The sequence below is a fragment of the Paramisgurnus dabryanus genome, chromosome 2 (assembly GCF_030506205.2).
Source record: "Paramisgurnus dabryanus chromosome 2, PD_genome_1.1, whole genome shotgun sequence".
NCBI classification, from domain to species: Eukaryota; Metazoa; Chordata; class Actinopteri; order Cypriniformes; family Cobitidae; genus Paramisgurnus; species Paramisgurnus dabryanus.
The window spans coordinates 35,228,338-35,252,487 of record NC_133338.1 but is presented as its reverse complement, the minus strand read 5'-3'; the positions used below and the strand labels follow the sequence as shown (position 1 = coordinate 35,252,487).

General features: G+C 37.0%; 1 protein-coding gene across 7 annotated transcripts in view; it reads right to left on the bottom strand.

Annotated features, from left to right (window-relative positions):
• Positions 1–24,150, bottom strand: part of sorcs2 (sortilin-related VPS10 domain containing receptor 2) — a 207,868-nt gene that overhangs the window by 10,089 nt on the left and 173,629 nt on the right. For all 7 annotated transcript variants that reach the window (XM_065289404.2, XM_065289407.2, XM_065289408.2 and 4 more), the window contains exons 4-20: positions 22,505–22,669; positions 21,491–21,564; positions 19,389–19,453; positions 16,150–16,268; positions 15,301–15,390; positions 9,773–9,952; positions 9,066–9,212; positions 6,795–6,897; positions 5,721–5,797; positions 5,246–5,337; positions 3,030–3,137; positions 2,120–2,240; positions 1,816–1,949; positions 1,526–1,654; positions 919–1,090; positions 464–650; positions 124–257 (exon numbers count right to left, since the gene is read on the bottom strand). In XM_065289404.2, coding sequence (XP_065145476.1) covers positions 124–257; positions 464–650; positions 919–1,090; positions 1,526–1,654; positions 1,816–1,949; positions 2,120–2,240; positions 3,030–3,137; positions 5,246–5,337; positions 5,721–5,797; positions 6,795–6,897; positions 9,066–9,212; positions 9,773–9,952; positions 15,301–15,390; positions 16,150–16,268; positions 19,389–19,453; positions 21,491–21,564; positions 22,505–22,669 — 2,097 coding nt within the window. The remainder of the gene's footprint in view (positions 1–123; positions 258–463; positions 651–918; positions 1,091–1,525; positions 1,655–1,815; positions 1,950–2,119; positions 2,241–3,029; positions 3,138–5,245; positions 5,338–5,720; positions 5,798–6,794; positions 6,898–9,065; positions 9,213–9,772; positions 9,953–15,300; positions 15,391–16,149; positions 16,269–19,388; positions 19,454–21,490; positions 21,565–22,504; positions 22,670–24,150) is intronic.

Sequence of the window (24,150 nt, the reverse complement as noted above, 5' to 3'; positions counted from 1 at the left end):
TACACAGCTGACCAAAGCATAATTCATTATTTATGTAGTATGGATCAAAATTTACCTAGAAAACACTAAATATAGAAATCATTTATAAGACCCGGTAACAGATTAGTAATGAGAACACACTACCTGAAGGTTATCTCCAATCCACCAGTAAAACACTGTGAGGTTTGCCTCAGTAGGCAGCACTATAGCTGTGAGATTTACTTCTTGGTTTCTGCCAGCAATTGGTACCACCTCCAGATGGACATCTTGTAGAGGAGCTGGGGAAAAAGAAGAGCAAACATTTAAATCTTTCAGTCTGAAACTGCACAGAGAGCATTGCTGTAAAATAATCAGATCTTATACATCGGCACGATTTATTTTTACTATTTTATTTTTTAAATTTAACCCTTAAAACTTATACAGCATGTAAACAGAATCTATTCATTAGTAATTGAAACATTTTTGGAAATATGTGGATCTTTACCTGTGACCTGGATGTACAGGGAGGCTTGGTCGTGTCCAACGGCGTTTTCAGCCTTTACATTGACACGATAAACACCTGGCTTCTCATAACGGTGCTGAATGGGTTCATCTGTGACAGTCAGGTTTTCATATATAGCCCTGACACCATCCATTAAATCCACCTGATATCTGGTACTTGTGGTATCGCCCTGCAGACATTATACAATAGCATTATTGCATGTTGCTACGAATGAAGGTAAAATTAAAAACTGATAAAGATTGTAATATTTAATCTATTATTAAAAAACACACAATAAATGTTTTAGTATAATTTAATTTCAGCAAAACCACTTTTCTGAAACTATAAAACAAGGTAAGTAATGTCAAATAAGTAGGGGTGGAAATTGTTTTAACTAAACATCATAAATAGGGATTAATTAGTGATCTACTTTTGATATCATACGGTATGCACTGCACCTGTTCTTGATGGACTATAAAGGTGATGTCATCCCCAGGTGCCACTGCCAACATCTGTCCTTTAATACCCAGCTGCAGGCCTTTAGGGGGCAGCAGAGGGCAAGAATGCTGCTTTGCGCTCTGCTCTTTGTTCACCCCGCCCTCACAAACATTAGTGATGACCTTTCGATAACTGTAAAAACGTAAAAACTGTATAAAAAGCAGCCACATGCAATAATGGATGTGGTTAACCTGTAATACATGTCTTACTGTGTGTGTCTATTAACCTGGTAATCTAATCCTTAGGGGGTACTTTTCCTGGACAAAGTTTAGATTAATCCAGGACTATATTAGGACATTTTACAAACATACTTTACAAAATTAAGAACAATACAGGTGTGCATCTTGAGACAAAAGGATGGCACTGATATGTTATGATATGTCAGTGCAAGATGTTTTTAAATTAAAGCAGCTCAAAAATGCATTTTAGTCTGGGACTAGGGTAAACCCGGCCTTTCTAAGAAACCGCTCTCTGATTTCCTAATAACACACTGGAATTGTGCAGTGTAAAAAGGGATATATTCACATCATCATTCTGACATCTAATGTGTCTGTGTGTATGCATTACCCTGTGCTGGATTTATAGCTTTGTCCTAAATGACAGTTTTCAGGTGGAGCGTCGGGATCATGCCAGAAGTCAGGATAACAGCGATCACCATCTAACTTGAGGCTGAGAGCGCGCTCAAAACCGTAGTCACTAAGAAAATACAGTAAAACTTAAAGCTTTATTTTTAGCCCAAGATGTCTTTCACAATACAATGTACTGGGGTTTTAAAGGGCAGTTTAGTGTGAATTAAAAAGTGTGTAAAGCACAAATTGCTTATATACACAGGCTATATACATCTTTCGGTTTCCTACCAGGCATAGTCTTTCTCTGTACACTGGCATGGTTTAGCAGTTAGAGCTGATGTATAGCTCTTCCCTTTAATGCAAAACGATGACTCTTTCCTTCTCCGGTACATTCGTTCCTGGCCCATGATGCATTTCTCTTCCTGCGGGAAGAAAAATATGTGATGCATCTCCATTTAGAAAGAAATAAATTGATTCGCAACCTATATTAAAATGCATTTCCATTCAGCGCCTGAAACTTAGAGCTAAAAATGTTTTTGCTGAAGGTATTACGGCTGAAAAGCAAACGGACAGAAAAAACAGGCTAAAATACCTGCAAGTCAGTGAGTTTCCAAGAGTCATAATCATCTTCTGTGCACTGTCTGGGAAAAGACTGGCGGAAATCCACCTTCACCAGCTCCCAATCTGAACGGTAACTTATGTGGCCAAATACCCTGTGCATGACAACATGGGAAAATAAACATAAGCATTGTCTGTCAATACTTTCATTCCTCTATCCATAAACATCTGATTACTTATTATCTGCAAATAAACGCTATTCAGCCCTTTATCCAATGTGAGACTATCAAAGTGTAATGCCCTTTATACCCAATTCCAATAATGAAGATTTCAGAGACAGGTGGATACACACATTGACTGGCTCATCAGCCGTGTGTTACTAATGATCATGGCCCGCTTACTTAGGTCTTTAAATCTCTATTTGCCTTATAATACAAAAGGCACCACCTGCTGTTTGTGGACTATGGGAAGATGCCCTCAGCTCAAATGAGCTAAAAAACATATCGCCACTGGGTGGAGCCCTATATCTGCACTTTGGTGCATGGGTTATCTTGATGGTTTATTAAGACAGCACTCTTATCTAAGATAAGAACAGGACTAAATTTAGCTTCACCGAAAATACAGCTTGTGTCTAAATCTATAAATATTCTTTATTTTAACCTAACGGGTGTCTGCATGAAACATTCAGCTCTTGTTGGGCTGAAGTCATGACAGCAAAATTCTATCTTCACCTGAAGCAAAAAAAAATGTTCATAACCATTTCAGATCAAGTTCAAACAGCCACAACATAATAAGAGCAATGACTTACAGAAACTTCAATAAATGAATTATATATTTAGAAACATATACAGTACAGTGATGATTGTTTTTCATGATTTTGAAGTCATCTAGGTTTGATGAAACATGAGAGGAACTGGGTGAACTGCTGGTGGACTTATACTCACGTCATAACCAATGTCTCATCACCAGGTTCACTCAGAAGTCCATCCACAAATACAGAAGTGCTGGTGAAGTTGTGGACACTCCATGTTTTTCCGTTATCAATGCTGAATCTACGGCAAGAATTTTGTTAAGATGATGCATTGGCAGTTTGCAACATAAATAAAGTTGCATAGTACATATATCATGTGACTTAGTGTGTAGGTTTTTAAGGGGATACATTTTCTAGCCAGTTAACCAAATTAATCTGTTAATGCTACTTCAACACTGCTCTTTTTTACACATATCCGAAAATAAAAGGATTGCTTTTAATAATGAGCTCCTCAAGAAAAGTAACTGGCCATGTTTCAGAGTGGGTAATTTAATGGTGGGTAGCCATGGTGATAGTACATTTGAACTGTACTAATAAATACTGTATAAAAAGATTCAAGGTGATTCAAGTTTCAAAATGTTTTGGTAACTAAAACCACAGGCTTTTATCAACTTCCTAGAAAGAGTGATTTTGCCAATGTGTCATACAGTATGCAAATCTTTTCCGTATAGTGTACCATACAGAAATCAAGTTGACACAACACAAAAATCGTTCTTTCCAAAAGGTTTTTCAGAACTGAGTAATAATGCTTAGTGTGTCTATGCTGCCTTCACAGTCAGATTTTAAGCTTTACTCTTATTTTTTTAATAACAACTAGCAAAATGAAAGTTGCATTTTTATGACAGAATTCATTTGTGTATGGGGAAAATAGTTTACCTAATAAGGTTTAATACAGTTAGTTCATTCAAAAATGAATATTTTGCATAATTTTACCATCACGTCATTCAAACCCATGAAAACATTCTTGATTCTGCGGGACCAAAATTGAAATTTCCAAGACCAAAATTGAAATGTCCAAAAAAACCAAAATATATATTTTTTAAATCGGTTTTATGGTTCATTTATTGTCAATTAAAGCAACACTATGTAGTTTCCATGTAAAATTGACTTACGGCTCCCCCATGTGGTTGAAAAGTGCAACAGTGCCTGGTATCAGACACTCTTTTGCAGGCAGGGGGAGGGGCGGGGCTGTGTGCTCTGTGACCTCGACTTTCAAAGTGTGCTAGTAGCAGCTAGGAGGCTGCTCAGGTTGCAGCAGCAGTAGAATTTGTCCAGTTAAGAGTTGTTCTATCACTGAAATAATTTTAGAGACATTATTTAAAGGTAAAAAAACTACATAGTGTTGCTTTAAGCGTTTGTAGGCCACAGATAATACATGCAATGGCAGCTGGTGACTTCTCTTCCGAGGGGCGCGAATTCAAATAATGTGTTTGGAGTGTCATGTGTGTTGCTCGTGTTTATAAAATACATGTTTGTTGTGTAATGTGAACCACGTGCATTAAGTGTCTTGTCAAAATAAGTGCCTGCACATGCGTCGAAATGTTTATGATCAAAGAGACGCTTACGTTCACAAAATACTCACATGACCGTAAACTCTTATTATGCATGAGATTATGTGAGTATGGAAAATGCAAGGTTCTCTTTTATCATAAACCCTTTAGACGCGTCTGCAGCAGGCACTTATTTTGACAAGACACTTGATGGACATATGTTCACTTTATGCGCCAAACTCATATTTTGAAATGACGAACCAAACACATGAAGGGGTACATACATGTTGTGACAAGCTTCGCATCGTGCGCCCTTGAAAAAGGAGTCACTGGCCGCCACTAAATACATGCTCTTAGTTTTATCCAGACAGAAGTAATGTTTGTACTGCGAACTCTAATGCCAATGAAATGCTTTAGCTTATGTTGGTGAATATGGTAAAGATTTTTCTATTGTTCCCCTTTGTTCCATTTTAAACACATTAGCAGAGCAAGCTGCACAAAATATATAGCATGTGAATGAATTGATGTTATTCGGGTAAATGGTTGTCTGTGTGCAGAGAGAGAGATTTGGAAGTCGGGTGGTCTGAAGAGCTCTCCAAAGCCAAATGGGCTTCTTAAAGCAACCACTCAAAGGATTAGCGGCACAATCAGGTCAGCAAATGCCGGGGAGTGAAGGTCTTGAAATCCTGTTTTCATACAAGTCTGCCTCTTCTTACAATGTTTAGTACTCCATATAACCCCAGTCTTTCTCTATACATTTCCTTTTTCGCTCTTTATCATCCCATTTCCTGGGAAAATCTGTTTAGCTGTGCTTTTATGTGTGTTCGGCTTAGAAATGGCATTAATAAAATAATCTTACTTGAGTATTTTTAAAGGAATTGATGTGTCCTTAATGGCCACTATGACACCACCGTGATCCAGGTAAAGAATATGATGTTCCTCCTCAAACACCTTGAGTGAATGAATAAAACAAACTTTTTCATCATCATCATAATCATTATTATTATCTTGATTAAATGTCATTAGAGAAAGACACAATTGAGCAAATGAGAGGCAGCCAAATCATGAAGACAGAAGCGAGTCTGAGCATTGAATACGGTTGCAAATAAGAGGGTGTCAAATGAAATCGGTATAAGAATAGAAACAAGAAGCACTGAAAGAGCAAATCAAAAAGTCTTTTGGAAAAGTCTGTGTTAAAACTACAAATCGAAGAAAAGAGTACAGAAGAACAAGAGAATCCTGACAGATTACAGAATACAGAAAAGAAAGTGAACAAAAGAAGCGTACACTAAAACTAAAAGAAGCCAATGTTTTAATGATTCTTTCATTCTTACCTGACTCCAGTTCTTGCCACAGTCTGAGGTGATGTACATTTCCTCTTTATATTCAACCAGCTGAGAACCCAGGTTACCTGAACAGAAGATACACAGAAACATAACTTAATAAAGAATGTGAATAAAAAGTATATCACAATTTTTCTTTCTTAACTTGAGGCCAATTTTCTCACTTTACTTGATTTAGGGAGAGGGAGGATCAGGGGCGAGAGAGTTATATATAAAACAGAATAAAACTGCAAAGAACCGGAAGGGAATCATGGATCAAAGACTTACTGAGCTGAGAAACAGTTAGAGCCGAGCATGAGTGATATTTTACTGAGGGAATGAGTACTAATAGCCAGAAAAAGATGGATTGTTATAGAGAAACACTGAGTGCTGACTTTAGTGGTGATTAAATATCTGGGGTGTGCTTGTACAGACATACATTGTTAAAGGACAACAAGCTACAGTGTATTGGTAATGCTTTTAAAACCAAAGGCTAAAGGCCTTCTATTACTCAAACCTTGAAGTGGACAAGTCAAGAATAAGTCAGATGTGATATAACCTGTGTGTCTTCGCGTATGTGCATTTATATCCCTAAAGGAATGGACAGACTTATGACCTTGCGAAGAGACCGTAAAGCAATAGCTTTAGCCTTGTATTCAAGAACATTAATATACTGTATGGTCTTGCTCAATTCCCTGTGAATCCTGAGGCAATATAAGACAAATGTTTCTTATTTAAGTCTCAAATCAAGGTTTTTCTTTCACTTTTCACCATACAGCACTTTACAATTTCACCCTCCCAACCAGGTGGTTATTATTATTTAATAAAAATGATGAAAGAAAGTCTGATGTATTGTCCTTGAAAGAGTAGCTGGAAGAATTGCTTGTGAGATGACACCCCACTTTATACACGTACACCATTCAATTTCTAATGTTATCATCAATACAGAAAACTAACATGAAGCATTTATTTGAACTTAAATAATAATTACCAGACTAATCGAAAAGTTGAGAAGATAACAGAACTTAATTTTATGGTAACATCTATGGTGACAATATCATATATGTAGTTGTCATGGAGACTGACCTGCACCCATTATCAGGCCCGGGGCAGAGTCTTTAGTGTGCACTGTTCCAGACACGTACGGGTTGTCAGCCCATCGCAAGTGGAGATGGAGGTGACAATCGGGCTACAAAGAAAAGAAGAAAGAAAAATGTCTCTCTTTAGCTATGTATACATGTGGGTACTTTTATTCAAGTTGACAATCGTGGTAAATTGATTATTCAACAGGTCCACAGCCAGTCTGTGTTGTTATATACAGCAGCACATCATTCATTCACTGTCAAACTGCATGGCCTGCTTACCATATAAACACACAAACAGCCTGTACTTTATCTACAGTCTGTACAGCCATCAGTAGGGACACGTTATATTTTGACACAGCTCTGTTCTAGATTAAATATTGACTAAAATATGTAGCAATATAAAACATTTGACTTCATTTGTCTCCTCAACTATCCCTCTCTACTCAGATGTCTGTTCTGAGATAGTTGGCATGGCTCTGCTGGTGCATACTATTGTTTATTTCAGTGTTTACCCAAACACTTTTTGCAGAAAACACAAACATGTTCTGTTGTGATAAAAAAGTGATTTGCATGAGGAAGTCATTTAAAAAAAGGAAAAGATCCATTAGACATTTTTTACTCCTCTTAAAGCAGTAATATTTTCTTAAAGCATTTTAGTTAACTGCTCATAAAAAAAGTCAAATAAAGCATGGAAGATGACCAAAAAGACTGACAAAAAAATAAAAGATTAAGGTCGAGAGGGAATCGATAAGTAAGAAGAGAACAATAAGAAGCAAGGCATGTCAAACAGTTGGCTGAGAGATGAAGACGTTAGATGGGTGGGCAGACAGACAGCAGAGGAGAGAGAAGTCAATATGTGTCCTTTATCGTCTCATCTCGTCCGTGTCACCTAAAAAAAACCATCAATTTAAGCCCTGGGATTTCAGTCCCAGTGTTTCAATGGCCCATTTAAAATTCACATGTGTTATATGTGCATGTGAATTGATTGATTGATAACTAGGGGTGTTTTTTGGATAGACAGTATCTTAACCAGTGCCTGCACAGGCCGCCAACTCCAAACCCCAACAACAAACCAAAGAAGATGAGTCAGATGCCTGACAGATGCCAGGGATTAATGATTTTACATCTGTGTCTGAGACGATCACGCTAGTCACATGTGACCTGAATATAAATATATGTGGAGATGTATAATGAAACATATTAAGGCTGACACAGTTTTGTTAAAATACTAAGAATTAATCTGCACAGCTATAGCAGTGTACACTACCAGTCGAAAGTTCTTAAAAATCTGAAGGTGAGTTTAAATGCTTAATTATATTTGTGCCAAACATATTTATTTCTTTTTTTTTTTTTAGAAAACTACAATTTTATTAAAAAAGTTATTTTTGAGAATAGATGAGAGGAGAATAGACCCAGAAAAGATATAAACTCAATCGATATTCTTTAAAATTTGTCTAAGGGTAAAGGTTCTGGACAAAATGCCAAGATTTTGCAATTTCTAGAGAAAACAGTGCCACCATTTTTGCAAGGCCTGCAGGTCTTGCTGTCGATTCTCCCAATGCGCAAAGTCCCTCTCAAAGAGGATTGCAATCTTTAATACAGTGGTTCTCAAACTGGAGGCTAGGAGGTGGTGACATTTTTTAAAATACATTCAATTCTGTGTAATTAAGCCTCAGAAAAATAAGGCTACCTACCAACAGCAATACTGCTTTAATAGTTAACGATTGGCTTTTTTACTGGTAGGCGGGACTAGAGCGGCTATTTTGACCACTGAAATCTCCCTCATTCAGTGACGTATCTTGTTAATATTAAATATCTTTGCTGTACTTCAGATGATAAAATATAAGAGTTTTGATTTAATTTGGATGCTTTTGGTCTCAACATACTGCCTATTGTTACATTTGTCTTATGCATGAGTTTACTATTTCTTATATATATATATATAAAAATATAAATAAAGAATGAGTTTCTAAACTTTTGACTGGTATTTCTAAAAACAAAGAATGGTGTTTGTATTCTATTTGTATGCATGATTGTTGAGCACTCTATGATGTCTTGACAGGTAAAAACTGATGATTTAAAATAAAAAATATATAAAAATAAAATAATTCAGCAGATATAACTTCTCCACATCAACCCTACACCCAGTATAAATAATACAGTAAAATGGTTGCAAAGGCTCGACTGAAATGTGGTTTCAGAGACAAAACTAAATGCAAAAGACTTGATATATAATTGTTGGATTGTTGTATGTTCAAGGCAGATATTTTACCTGCTTGCAATTCACAGGTTTTCCATTCATATCAGTTGTGGGCGGAGCAAGACGTTCCCAATCTCTGCCTTTGTTATAAGTGATAAGAGTCGTGACTTTTCCATCTACTTTCTGATTGGCCAGAAATACACCCTTAACCCCACGTACCTGAAAAATACAAAGCAGACTCACTTAAATGTGATAATGCATCACAAAAATTTTGAAATGTGTAAGGCAAAGGATAACTCTTTTCTTGGGAATTTTTTGTATGCGTCACATCATGATGAATCAGCAGTTCAATGCTGTTAAATGTTACTGGTAAGTTTAGCTACAGCATATAAAACATAGTGTGAGTGCAAGCTTGCTCCATGTGCAATCCTAGAGTCACTCACTTAAACATGCTACTAGCTATGAATAATGAGTGAATATGTGTGTAGACGGAGCTGCTAGAGATCACAAACATTCACACTCCCACATATAAACAGACACCCACACTCATACAAGTGCACACAACTCTGTTGTGTGTGTGTGTTGGTGTGTGGAGCAAAGAGAGGCTGGTATTTTAGATAAAGTCCTCCATCAATATGCTGTGAGCTACTAAAACTTTTTAAGTGAATTCTTACAGTCATGCTTACTCTACCACGACTGTATAAACTACAAATCTAAGGCCATATTGCCACTGTCTTAGCCACGTATAAAAGTTGTATTGTGTGGGGTGAAATGTGGACCTCTAAGATGTCAATGAGGACATTCTCTTCAGGCTGTTTGGTGCTGCGGACGTTCTCCAGCACAATGGAGTAATAGACGCCCTGTGGATCTGACTGGTAGAGGTTGTACGTGTCTGTCTGATACCATTCCTGCAGAGCCAGGAATACTTGATTTTCATCCGTACTCACAATTTGCACATCCTGCAAGACACAAACAGATCTGAATCACATACACATGACTCTAAAAAGTTTGACAGCAAGAAACAATGCAGATCTGCATAAAAAAAAGATCAAGCAAGTAATTAACATTAAAACTTTTATAGGTTTGTGTCTGTAAGTTTGGGAAAAAGCTTGTGTCAGCACGCATTCAAACAACACCAATCACAAACAAATACTGTAGAGAGACTCATTCATGTCTGGTCAGCTTTGTTCTGCAATTGAATCAAATTTATTTGCTCAGAAGAAAAATAAAAAAAAATGCAAAATTGTACAATGAACTACAACTGCTCAAAGCAAGCACATAATCTCACTTTTGCACTTGTTTCACATAAAACTTCTATTTCACAGAAGTGCTACATACAATTATGTTATCAAAGCTTTTAAATAAGTTCAGAAGTGAGAGCAAATGTGAACTGTGCAGAAAGAGATTTAAATCGGAAATAAAGCATGACCATTTCATGTCCTATAATTAGTCTGCTTTAAAATACAGTATCAACTAAAAACTGCTCAGTTTTGATAGCTAAGCTGTATTTAGCCGGGTGCTCTGAAAATGACATCATTCTGGTTTGGGACGGGGAGTGTGCAACCATGTTTTTCTTAGTGATAAAGTGAAAGTGGGTCACATTAATTTAGGCACAAAAATGAAGAGTACAAGCTTTTGCCCCCCAGCTGAATTCATCCATAAGAACTTAAGTGAAGAGCGAGAAAAGTCCCTAAAGAAACAGGCTTTCAGTCGCTTTAATGTGTTTCAAGCCCTAGTGCAAGTTATTACATATGTCTCACTAAAAGCAGTTTAGAAGTTTGTATCCCCAAATGTGAGAGATCAGTTACTGTTTAAAACACTTCCATACAAAATACTTTTTTGCTATGAAGAAAGAAAAAATAAGCTGTAATAAAGCTATGAGAATATAAATGAAAGACACAATTTATATGTACTTCTCTAAATCTTGGTAACATCTCACTATTGTAGAAGATTGTAAATTGAATTATTCTTTACAGTTTTCTCTTTCCAAAACACATCTTTACTCTATATATCCACGCAAACACTTATACAAAAATACCAATGTCCTCAAAAGGCCCTGGTTATTCTGATTAAATAAAAGCAAATATTTTATTTCAGCGAGGCTTTTATATAAACAATTTAATCTTCTACCTGTCCTAGTAATCATGAGGTTCACAATGATATACAGTATTAAACCAGGCGCCCCCAAACTTTAATAATAAAGGAGTGCATGTTTGCTATTGCATTTGTGAACATGCCCCTTGTCTAGAACTGCAATGTGTTAATTTCAAGTTAAATATATAAATATATCAACAACATGTAAGTTAGTTGACTAAATTATTTTTTTAAAGATGAGGTCATATCCTTACATAAGCAAGAACGAGGTCACTGCTTAGAAGCTCTGCTGAAAGTTGGCCTGGATAAACTTGGATAAGTGGATTTAAAATTTAGGATAAGATTAAACCTGATATCTCTAAGCGTAGCGGTTATTTTCAATCTTAAATGAGAAAACACTGCACTAATGGGCATCCTTATGTAATATTAAAAGTCACAGAGATCAGAGGCGAGCCTGGTGGTGCAAACTACTAGATAGTTGTGCTTACATAGACGACCAAAGATGACATGTGATTTCTCCTAATGGGTTTCCTGTTTTATATTTTCTACAAACAGGCCAAAATAAAAACAAGGAGCAAAGGAGTGTGGAAGGTATCATACACAGAAAGATGGATGGTGAACAAGTAATAGGAACAAAATAAAAAGTATGTGTGCAGACACTTTGGTTTGTGTGTGTTTGGTCCTTCTTGTAGATGTGTGGCTGGTTTGGGAGATCTCAGTTATCGAATTCTTGTCTTTGTCTATCACACTGTGAGACAGGGCACTCGGGTCCCTAGTACTGATAACAGCACTATCAGAGCTTAAGACAGCACTATCCATCTGTCTCTGACAGCGGGCACAGGACCCCTATCAGCCGAGACACAGCCGCAGGACATTTGTGGCTTTCCCCACAAACACAATTCGACAAGTTTCAACTGACTGTGTGTCGAATATACATTGCTCATGGATTTCAATGATGACCCTGTGTCTATGTTTAGAAAAGATGTGGGATGCGTGACTGTGCAACAGGCAGGCACGGTGATTGGAAGACAGGAGATCCTTCAAGGTCTCTTTTTATTAAAACAACCTCACTGCACATTAACACTTCAGCTGGACGTTTGCTTTTCTCTGGTGGATTCACTGAGCGCACATTTGAATTCTGGGCATGTGGTCCCATACTTGCATCGGAGAGAAAGGTTTTAATTGGCCAAAATCAATAGCACTGTTTTTGTTAATGGTCTGCTTGAAGTAAAGAAGAACGTTGTGACCTTTTTTCAGTAATTTTGTGTGGTTTAGAGGGTTTGGCATTTATTTTAGCTAAAACTTCTAGGCAGGACTTAAATGCATGGTTAAATTCTTCCGAATTGTGCTTTTCTTAAGTGTATTTAATAGTTTGGGGATTAAGATCCTGCTGAAATTTAGCATGTTAATGGGTCAGTGACAAAAACGGTTTGGCAAGAAGAGAAATTCAAAAATCTGTTTACATTTTTTTTTTTAAAGCACGCATCAGGTTTATTTCAATGCACTAAGGGATTAGACTAGTCCTAGACTAAAATAAATGTAAGAGCTGTCCAAACTGAAAACAACCTGCACTGACATATCTTAAAAAACATCAGTGCACTTTCTTTTGCCTCAAAATGCACACAAAGTAATGTTTTTAGTAAGGCTTGTTTGTTAATACTAGTTATAATTCATAATTAAACAATGCCTAGTCCTGGCTTAAGCTAATCCCTGTCCGGGAAACCACCCCATATAGTGTATTTATGTTAATTTTATGCAATAGAAAATTGCATTTGCACCATTTTTATGAAAGTTAAGACTGAATGGACCTGAAAATGTCAAATGGTATAACCGCCAATTATGCCAACAAATTATTAGAAATATTAAATATTTTATCCAACTTGATGGCATGTACGTGTAACCATAAAAAAATCATTTTAAAATATAATTTTATTAGTTATTGCTAAATGTAAATTTTAATGCGTTTTTGTAATATTTGTCCTGACATATGCTGAAAACATTATTAATTTCATTTTAAAAAATAGATACACCAATTGACACAGACCGGTTACACCACATAGATTTTGAATAAACCTGAACTTGCACTTAAATTGGGTTGATTTACCCCATGGTTGGGTAAATATTGGAAAGAACCAACTATTGGGTTATAAATAAACCTATCCTGGGTTTTTGTTACCCTACCATGGGTTAAAACAACCCAGCATAAGTTTATTTATAACCCAGCAGCTGGTTCCTTTCAATATTTACCCAGCCATGGGTTAAATCAAAGTCAGCAAAACAGAAGACGACAATGGGGAAAAGGGAAAACTGGGAAGATAAAGCCACTTAATGTTTTACAGTATGTTGCAACAAACAAATCGACCCACTGGAGCCAACAGCCATCGTTAATCTATAACTTAAAAAGGAACTTTGGGAGATATCCTAGACTGCGTACTGGAATTGGGTTTTGCATTTTTCAAAAGCTTTTCAATTATTCACTGTGGAAAATATGGGCACAACATCAGCCAACCCCATCTCGCACACACAGACTCCTGCTCTTTTCTGGGTTCTTGAACTGGGTGTCTAAAGTTTGACCTATCTGCTCAGTCAAGCGGCAAGCAACTAAAAGAGCAGAGAGAGAGAGAGAGAAAGAGAGAGAGAGAGAGAGAGAGAGAGAAACATCAATATTGCTTTAACCCTCAACATGACACAAAAAACTGTATATAAATATATATTTTTCCAAAATTGCTAGAAAAGCCGACTGTCTGTACAGCTAATAATTCTATAGTGTTTTCATCTACCCTAAAAAATACAGCGTCTGAAGTAATTAAATCAAAGCTTTTATCTGTGCCATTAAGGAGAATGCCTTGTAATCTGGGGCATCTTTCTTAGTAAAACTCGTTCACTCACACTTTCTCTCTCTCTCTTTCACTTTGTCACTGTGAATCAGCCGTTGGCATAGTTACAAATGCCATTGACAGCAGCTGCCCTAAAGCCTCTCCCATTCCCTGCCTCTCTCTCTCCATCTCTCTCTAAGGTGAAATATACATGAAGCAGACCCCCTGGCCCCCACTCCAATCAATGTTATTCAATTACAGTCAGGCAGCATTTTACTGAAGCTCTCCCTAGGGTTGAAGCCACAGACAGCCTGGTCAGTCTTCAGCTTTAACCCTGAGCCAGCTGTCTGTCGCCGGCATATTACTGCAATACATCATGGCTACTCAGTAGGTTAAACCCTCGTCTGGGTTGTAACGGTGTAGTGTTTCAGTGCGAGACACCAACTGTGCTCTTCGGTTCATACATCTTTCCACAATACGTCATAGTCAGTTTATGGCTTTAATGTGAAATCCACAACAGCTGCAGTTGATAAAAGAACAATAACTACCTTCAAACGATAATTTAGTGCTAGCTCATGGCAAACAAAAAAAAAACAGTAGCGACCTCAAACACATTGCGAGGACACACACACAACTAACTATACAAGCACAGTGCTGTTACAATAGTAAACAATTTGGTTTCAATATCCAATTCAAATTTTGGCACTTGCACAATCCATTTTGTTCTAAACCATCTTTATATATATATATATATATATAAAGATGCAATTTATATTTAACATGGGCCTTAAATCACAAAAATGTAATACAAAAAAAAAACATTTAAAATTGTGAATAATTGCGGCACAAAAATTTGCTTCTACACTTTAAAAACAAATGGTGCAAAAAGCACTTAAAGTGGTTCTTGGTTCGTAATCATAGAGGAACCATTTTAAGTGCCATATAGCAGCGATGAGTAGCTGTGTATCTCCGGTGTAGAACCATAAGGTGCTATATAGAACCATATGTGGTGCTATATGACCCCCGTATGGTGCTTCATAGGTGCTATATAGCACTAAAAATTGTTCCTCTATGATTATGAGCCAAGAACCACTTTTTGTGCTATTTGGCACCGTTTGTTTTAAGAGTGATTTGTGAAATCCATGCTAGTCTCAATCCATTTATGAGATTAAAGGCAACTTTGATTTTACTCATCGATTTCACATTGATTTCAATCTTTGACATGGCCTTACTCTTGCAGTCACTTGAAGTAATCACTTTGCAGTAATCAATGTGAAATAGTATTTGCTTTGTAACTTTAAAAGGAAATGTTTTATACAACTCAAAATTGCACAAGAGAGCATTTGAGTAAAGCTGGTAGGGAAAATTGGCCGTTTGACAGGGTGATATATTCTTACCTTCGGAAGGGCGTATTTTGGAAATCTCATCTGTACAAATTCATTCCTCCGGTACGAGACATAATGCTTGGTGCGATTTCCTGTGGTTACCTGTAAGAGATGGTTTCCACAGTATTTATTTTGTTTACCAATGCATTACTTCACCATTCTGATGATAGAGGCTTGTCCTCACAGCAATGTTTGCATAAATAAATCTCTCCTCTGTTGGGTCCATCTCAATTCACCCTGTGCTTTCTTTTAGGCCAGTATCCCAACAGATTCAGTTTAATCTAGTACTGATTCAAAGGCTCTGTTGTAAAATCTCCATGGTTCAGAAGAGTTGTGTCCAGACTACATAAGGATGCATCTGTGTAATCCTACAGTACAACCTGCTGACCCGACACAAACATTTCACACATTGTAGCTTTGTTTCTCAAGGGCATATCTGAATTCCTGTTCCTGTTGCAAATTCTTTCAAAGTACAAGAGTAGGTAATATGGGATACAGTTTCCTTAACACCCTTATTGAATAGTTATTTAGGTATACAAGGAACACAAATCCTTTCATCATTACCTACTGTATACTCACATCGTGTACTGTAATTCCAGAACCAATTGTCTTTTAAATCACATGTTTATTAATAATAATTACTGAAATATATCATGTATCTGTCAAGTAATATAGTTTAGATTAAAGATGTTTAATGCAGTTACTCTTTACTTTGGTAGTTTCTTGAACATGACCTGTCTAATCTGTTTTCTCCCAAACCTGTCAGAATGGATCTGTCTTATTTTCTCAGTTCATTGACATGCACAATGAAACACAAAAAGCTGAATTCACATATTTAAGGAAACTGAAACATCATTGTACCTTCACAAATATGTAATCATTTTGCACTGAGAGGGAATTTTGGTCAATCTTTCCAAGGAACTGTGCTGTCACCATTTTATCTGAGCAATTCTGGATCAGACACGTCACATAAAGGAACCCTGGATAAACATATGAAAGCCAAAACATGTTATGGAAGTACGAGAAAGGTGAAATTACACATTTGACCTGCCGTTTAAAAGGACTTTGAAAAGACAGATTTTTATTGTACTGTAAGTAAGTGTTTGTACTCAATTCCAGAGGTGAATGAAGAGAAAGACCTGTTTAAAAAAAACCTCTTAACAAAATTAGCTGTGGAAGATCCGAACTTGACCCATTGCTTTGTTCATAATGGCAGGAAATGAATTATGAGAATACATTGCAGAGGTGCCCTGTTGATATGGCCTTTGATTCTCCAGTAATAAGTGAATCAGCATCCTACAAAACACACATCTTCACATTCATTAGATCTCCTAACATGCACCAGCAGTTGTGCATACTCCAAAAAACACAGCCAAAGTTTACTCCAATTGGGGGATTTTTAATGCTTTTCTCACACTGTGTACAGTACACTCTGTTAATGTCACTGTTTACTTTTATTATCTTTTAAAGATGCCAAAGGATGCATTGAAATAATATGTTAAATTTTTCTCTGAAATCTACATAGAAGGTATCTAACTTTTATAAGTGCAAAAAATATCCAGAGATGGTTTTACATGTCCATTTACAACCATAGGATTTTCCCTTAGAATGAAATTGTCTATTATTACCGTATTTGAAAGGGCCATGAATAATAATATTGAGCTTTGCTCTGATTGGCTGTTTCACAGAGCTCCTTCAGTAGCTCTCTGTGTGTGTGTGTGTGTGTGTGTGTGTGTGTGTGTGTGTGTGTGTGTGTGTGCATGTGTGTGTACCTGGTAATTATCACGTTGTGGGGACCTTTTGATGTCCCAATGAGGAAACAAGCTTATAAATCAAACAAGATGATGTGTATTGAAAATCTAAGGTACAATAAAGGTTTTTGTGATGGTTGGGGTTAGGGAATGGGGCAGGTAAGGGGAATAGAATATACAGTTTGTATGGTATAAAATGCATTACGTCTATGGAATGTCCCCACAAAACATGGAAACCAGAATGTGTGTGTGTGTGTGTGTGTGTGTGTGTGTGTGTGTGTGTGTGTGTGCATGTGTGTGTGATGCTGTCTGTAAGGTTTTTTTTATGCAAGTGGAATCAATATAATCGCATAATAAATATAATTGAGAGTCATTTGCATGCACACACAGTACACACTAAAGCCCTTTTCACACAGACATTAAGGAAAATATTGTCCAGAACTGTTCGATTTTTGATTAATTCACAATGATTTGCTGGATGTATAGGGGGATGTATAGACAGATGTATATTCCCTTCTGAAATGGCCAAAAAATAAGAAACATCTGGATTTTTCTTTTTGTCCAGTTTTTAATCATTTTAAGTCATCTAAAATCTGCTGAGCCCCCCGTGGGTCCTGGCCCCCTGGTTGGAAAACATTGCACTATGGCATGCTCCTTACAGCATAGTTTCTGTGTCTTGTTCACTCAGAGAGTTTTCCGGGAATGTTATGGAAATGTTAGGTCCTCTTTCCAGGAGTGATCCCAGAACATTTACGGGATGTGTTTGCGTTCAAACAGAAGTCTGTCTGGCAATTTTACGGGTATTTTCTGGGACCAAAGTGCTGTGTGAATAAGGTTTAATACACACAATATGTTGTTCTTTGGTCTAATTGTGGTACAGTGTATGGATAGTTGCTCAAATTTAATATGCTTTTTTATTTGCTTGCTTGCCTATTTTTATATGATATTAAGAATTTATAAAGTGTATTTATATTATTCCATTTGTAAAATTGAGTGTTATGACTACAACATCAGGCTCATTAATTCAAAGGTGCCCTAAAATGTAAAACTGTATTTACCTACGCATAGATGAATAATAAGAGTTCTGTATAGTAATGACATATCATGAGCCTCAAACACAATTGTTTCCTCCTTCTTATGTAAACCTTGTGAATGCAAAAAAACAGCGGGAAAACAGCCAATCTCAACATAACACCGACTGTGACGTTGCAGTCGAGATGTACGCCCCAACATCAAAATTACACATTAAAGTGCAATGTTGTTACACATTAAAGTGCAATGTTGTTACAATGCTAAAAAACAGTTATGACTGCTGAGTTAGTGATATATGCTTATTAATGCTGTATGTCAGCTTTTAAGCTAAAGTTGAAGTTACTATTGTAACAGTTTTACTATTGTAATAGTAACGTCTACTATTGACGTTTCAGTTATGTGTTGCCGGTCCATACTAAAACACAAACTTACCACTCAGAAACGTCCATTAACAATCTCCAAACAATTGATTTTTCCTTAAATTCCATATCTTCATCTGAAACAGGCCCATACATAAGGTCTGTTTACACACACACACACACACACACACACACACACACACACACACACACACACACACACACACACACACACACACACACACACACACACACACACACACACACACACACACACACACACACACACCTAGGCAATTAACTAAAAGAGTGCTTATAATGTTCTTGTGTTTATGTCTCTCACTATGTTGTATCATTTTTGTTATTCTTTATTATTACAATTTTTAATAAACACCTGGACAGGTCATTTTACTGAAGAGGACAAATGGTTAATCAAAGCAGGATAGGAGAGAAATTCATTAAAAAAGCAATTAGAGTGCTTAAGCGCTTTTCTTCTGTCTTATGTCACACAAGGTCAGACACAAGGTGTGAGTGCGCACACACACACACATACACACTCACACACACACAATCTATTGAGAGGTTGTAGGGAGCCACTAAGAAACAAAAAATTATACGGTCTTCATCTTCCTCTATGATACAAATAAAAACTACAGTAACGCGCAGCTCTAATCTTATATGCTGGTTATTTGTAACCCTTTTGTACCTTAGGGATTGCCTGTGTGTGTAGATTGCACTGTCAGGCAGATTGGAACCTTCACTGGCTTAAGTATGATGGAGCTCAGCGTAACAGCTTGCATCTGAACGCGTGGTCTCTTTTGCATGCGTGTGCTTTCACACAGACACACACAAACAAACACACACACACACGTGCGCACACCCATCTGCCCTTAGCGGTGTGACATGTAATGAAGAACTATACTGTAATGCACTGTTTTATAAATACATGAGCTCTTACCTCCACCAATGTCCTGAATCTCCATATGAACCAAATCAGGATCCACATCCACCTTCGTCACAGCCCTTAAACAGATCATACAGTTAGTAACAGAGAAAAAAACACATAAAACTGACTCACAGACAGAAGACCACATGAACGATGTCTCCAATACCAGAACCTCCTTACTCAAAGAGATGCATTCAGATTCTTTAAATGTGGTTTAAAGGTATGCAGACAGCTCATGGTCTTCAGGCATGTTTTGTTACTGATGATTGTTTGTCCTGTATGTTACTAAGCAGCTTAGTTAAGTTCCAGTCTGTTACTAATTCAATGTTTATATACAGTATTTACTGTATATACAGCTTTGTTGATTTAGCAAAGTTTTATTACCATCCATAATTATTTGGATCTCTTTAAGACAGAAAATACAGAGAATATGTTTATAAATTCCTAAAACCCGACATAATGAAACACAATGCAGCCTTCTGGCAAAAGTTAGTATTTAGTGTGACCTGTCTTAGCACTATACAGTTCTTAAACTCTTTTGAGGTTTTGACTAAGGTCATGATTTTATATTAAAATTACAAATTAAGGTTTCATTTCATTAAGGTTTAAAAGAGCCACATGTTTTTACTATTGCTCAAGTCTGAGAGGACACATAAAATACTTAATCACTTTAATGTACAGTAGGTTACGGTTTATTTCATTTTTTAAAACTGAATACAAATTTCTGTATTTTCTATAATATATAAAATACATAATTATATATAGTAATTTAATAGTGGCATGTTGGCCTAATACTTTTGCACAGTACTGGATTTATATATATATATATATATATATATATATATGTGTGTGTGTGTGTGTGTTAATGGTAATTAAGAGCTCTAAATAATTAAACTTTTCACAAATTGTTGTGAATTTAAACAGCAATCCCTGCAATCCCTGCAATGGAAACTACATAAAAAATATTTTCTGCACAGTAATGGATTTATAATCTTGCTCCAAAGAGCATTTTTGACCATCATTTCACAACATCCCACAAAAAGCTGCAAAGAGCCTGAGGCTCCTCTGCTGACCACACTGACAGACCACCCTCCCTGACACCAACCCTGTACATGAAACCCACTGTGATTAATGCTGTCTCTTCTCTAGTCCTCCCCTTCTGTTGTTTTATGAGCGAAGAGCAGACGGTAAAGACAGTAACCGCAGCCCTAACTACCAACCGATTCCATCATGTCTTCTCAGAAACGTTTTTAAAGAGGTCTGGAGACAGTAGAGAGGGCAGGGGTACGACCCTTATCAACCCCCCGGCTGCTGAGTAAAATAAGCTTTGGATTTACAGTCTCATTGTAAAACCTCCAGCCAACTAAAACATGTGCAGGATGTGGTTTACTACAGCTGATGGTGACACAGAGATGACTTCTGAGCCTTTCATTGCCATCAACCACAGACAGGTTTTTTGAAACCATATATATTGTATAGGAGAATCTGGTGAAAGGGTAAGGGGTGGGGGCGGGATGAAAGCAGAAGAGAGAAATCAGGAATGAAAGATCAAAAAAGAGAAAAAGAGCGTCTGACAGAAAGACTGGTTTGGGTGGAGAAATAAATCACTTCTGTCCAGGACTTAAATCCCAGCTGTGGCAGCAGTCAACCATAACCAGTGAGAGAGGGAATGGAAAATAAAAAATAAGAATGAAAAGTAGTTGAATTCCACTAAGAAGGTGGAAGATGACAGAAATCATAAAAAGGAAGGGAAAAAATATTAAAAATTGGAAGGAGTCAGGTTAAATAAAAAAAAAAAAGTGTAAAACACACCAATATAAAATACCACACATATAAAACAAGAGTACTGGACTTAAAATGTATTCCTAAACAAGATTTTCAATGAAATAAATACTATGATATGGATTCATATGATTTGAGATATAGTATACAGCATTTTGCATGGGTTTGCATATTTGATGCATTTATGCTGTTTAGGTTTTTTTGGTCCACATTCAGTGTATGGAAAAGAGCGGTCATCAACTTCATACAGGTTTGAAATTACAAAAGGATGAATGATGACCCAATATTAATTTTTACGGAACTATCCTTTAAAATAATGTAGAAATAATCACCAGAAAACTCGATCTTTAGTAACACGCTCCTGTAGTAAAGTCCACTTGAGTCCCAGATCAGTGGAGACATACAGCTGAAACAGAGAAAGAGAAATACAGATCATTATTTTCTGTAATTATCCTTTAATACAAGTGAACCTGATTCTCTGAGATTGATTTTTAGGCTAAAAGAATAAAATGAATACGCACAACTATTCACAATTTTCACAGTCATGTCAAACGAACAATCAAATCATTGTATAATAATAAATAAAGTAATGCTGTACAATTAGAGTAAAGATTTGTTGTGATAAACTGTCTATATATACCAAATGAAATCACATGGTGTGTGTACAGCATTTGTTGTGACCCCCAATTGATCACCCCTGTAAGGAGATTATATTGATCACCCATCACATGTAAAATACTGTACCAACTAAATGCACACACATGCAGACACACACACGCATGCACGCACGCACACAAACTCACAACCATACACCTTTTCATTGTTTCTCCCATTTATTCTCAGTGATGATAAATTGCACATTCACATTGTGTTGCAGTATCTAGAGGATTCAGCAATTCATCAACTACGCAAAAACACATAGAGTTTTGCCTCATTGCTCATCGAGCCGTTAACAATGTAAACACACTCTTTAGCGAGAGACAACCATGGCCTGAAGGCCAAACGGTGCCGCTCATAACTCCAATAATGAGCATGCCAATATGCTGAAGAGCAGAAAGCTCAGCCATAAACAATAGCCGGGTGAGAAATGTATTGAGAACAGTTGGTAAGGGCAGCCAGTCGAGACCTAAATCATCAGACTGCCATACAGACTAATTCAGGCAGTTGAGCCTGACAAAAAGGTACAGATATGCGGCTTAAATGAGGAAATATTATGAGCAATCGGTTTGGAAAGTAAACACAGTTGCCAAGAAAACCCTGACATCAATCGCATTCACAGCTGTGGAAATTAATAATCATAGCGTGCTCGATTGTTTTACTCAATGAACGACGCTTTCACAACTGACCTTGGCTTCTTTGCTGTAGGCCAGGAGTTTGTCTTCCTCAGATGGATGGAAGAGAAGAGTTTCCACGTTGAAGGAGACGGGCTGTCGTTGGAAAGAAGAGCCCTCATCTGTGCTAATGAAGAACATCTGGTCACGCTCATTAATGCTGGAGCTCACCAAGATCACCTACCGATGTAAAAATGACGTTGGTTAACCACATGGAAATATGCAAAAAATATGTCTGAACGAACAGTACAAATGTAATGTGCAAAAGTCTTAGATGAATCAGATGCTTTGTTAAAAAAGTTGCACATAAGATTAAATCAGTAGAAACTATCAATATGGATTTTCATACATTCTTTTCTATTAACTGTAACAACAATGAGTCCTACAACAGATTGTGTGGCTCACACAGAGACCTCAACTTCCTCGCGTTGGTCTGGGATTGCAGAAAAAACTAAGACAGCTTAAATAAAAACTATGGAAACATCTTCAACACATGGGGGAAGAAACTCTTTAAAGCATTGCATTTGAAAAACATTAGGGTATGTTAATAAGCACTGACATGAATAATATAAAATCAGATGACATGGATTAAATTCACTGATTTAACATTTCAAGTTTCATTATGTTTAAGTTTACACAATCACACATTTTAAAATCCATCCAAGTTGTCAAAATATCAGTGTATGTTGCAGATCTTTGAAAGACCTTTGAGTGGTGCTGTTGTACAACCATCTGTGCATTGAAGCATCTCAAACGTCTCTAACTTTGCCACTCGCACCAGTACAGAAAACAAGCTGGGATCCTCATGGGGTCTGCCGAACAGAGAAACTCTCTGTGAAACAAGTTATCCATCCCAAAAACAAAGACTCGGAGGGAAAAAGGAAAGAATCTCCTCTCTGTAAAACGCCCGTCTTACGGCAATAACTCGCAGAGTTTAGCACAGAGCCCCCTTTGTGGTCTGTGGATAAAAGCCATCAAACAACATCCTGTGTCTGTCCCTGAGGAGTACGGCAAGCTGGCACGGTTGGAGGAGGCTACAGGGGGCGGTAAAATTACATAATGTGGTGGATGATGGCACCTGGGAAAGATTTTAAGACCTTAATCATGATTTTGTGATGTCTGGCTGTCACTTAGTAAAGTGAATGCCTGTAGGTCATGTAATCTATAAAATAATCTTCTTATATAACCCAAAACGGATTCACTGCACAATAGGCACAATAGATTTAAGCTCTGTGATGTCAATATATGATCGAATGAAAGACACAAGGGACAGCTTGGAGGATTTACAAAAACTCAGCCAGCATTTTTTTTTTTAAACGCGCATGAATCATTAGGTATGAACACATAATATTACAATAATATAACAATAACTTTGGAAGGTCATGACAAACCTTTAAAATTTCCACTTTAAAATGTGTCGCCTTACGTTTACTAAACATTCATGAATGAGACCATGTGACATTTTTGACCTAATTACTCATGCTAATGAATAGCTGTAATAATCATCATGCGACAAAGCCCAGAGCGCGTTTCTCATTCAAACACTCCGCTGAGCATTTCCATAGTGGGCAACTTTGTAAACAGAGTGACAGAATTTACAAGAGAAGGGGCAAACATGCACACGAGCGTGCATGTGCGACTGCTTTTACCCGATGCAGCTC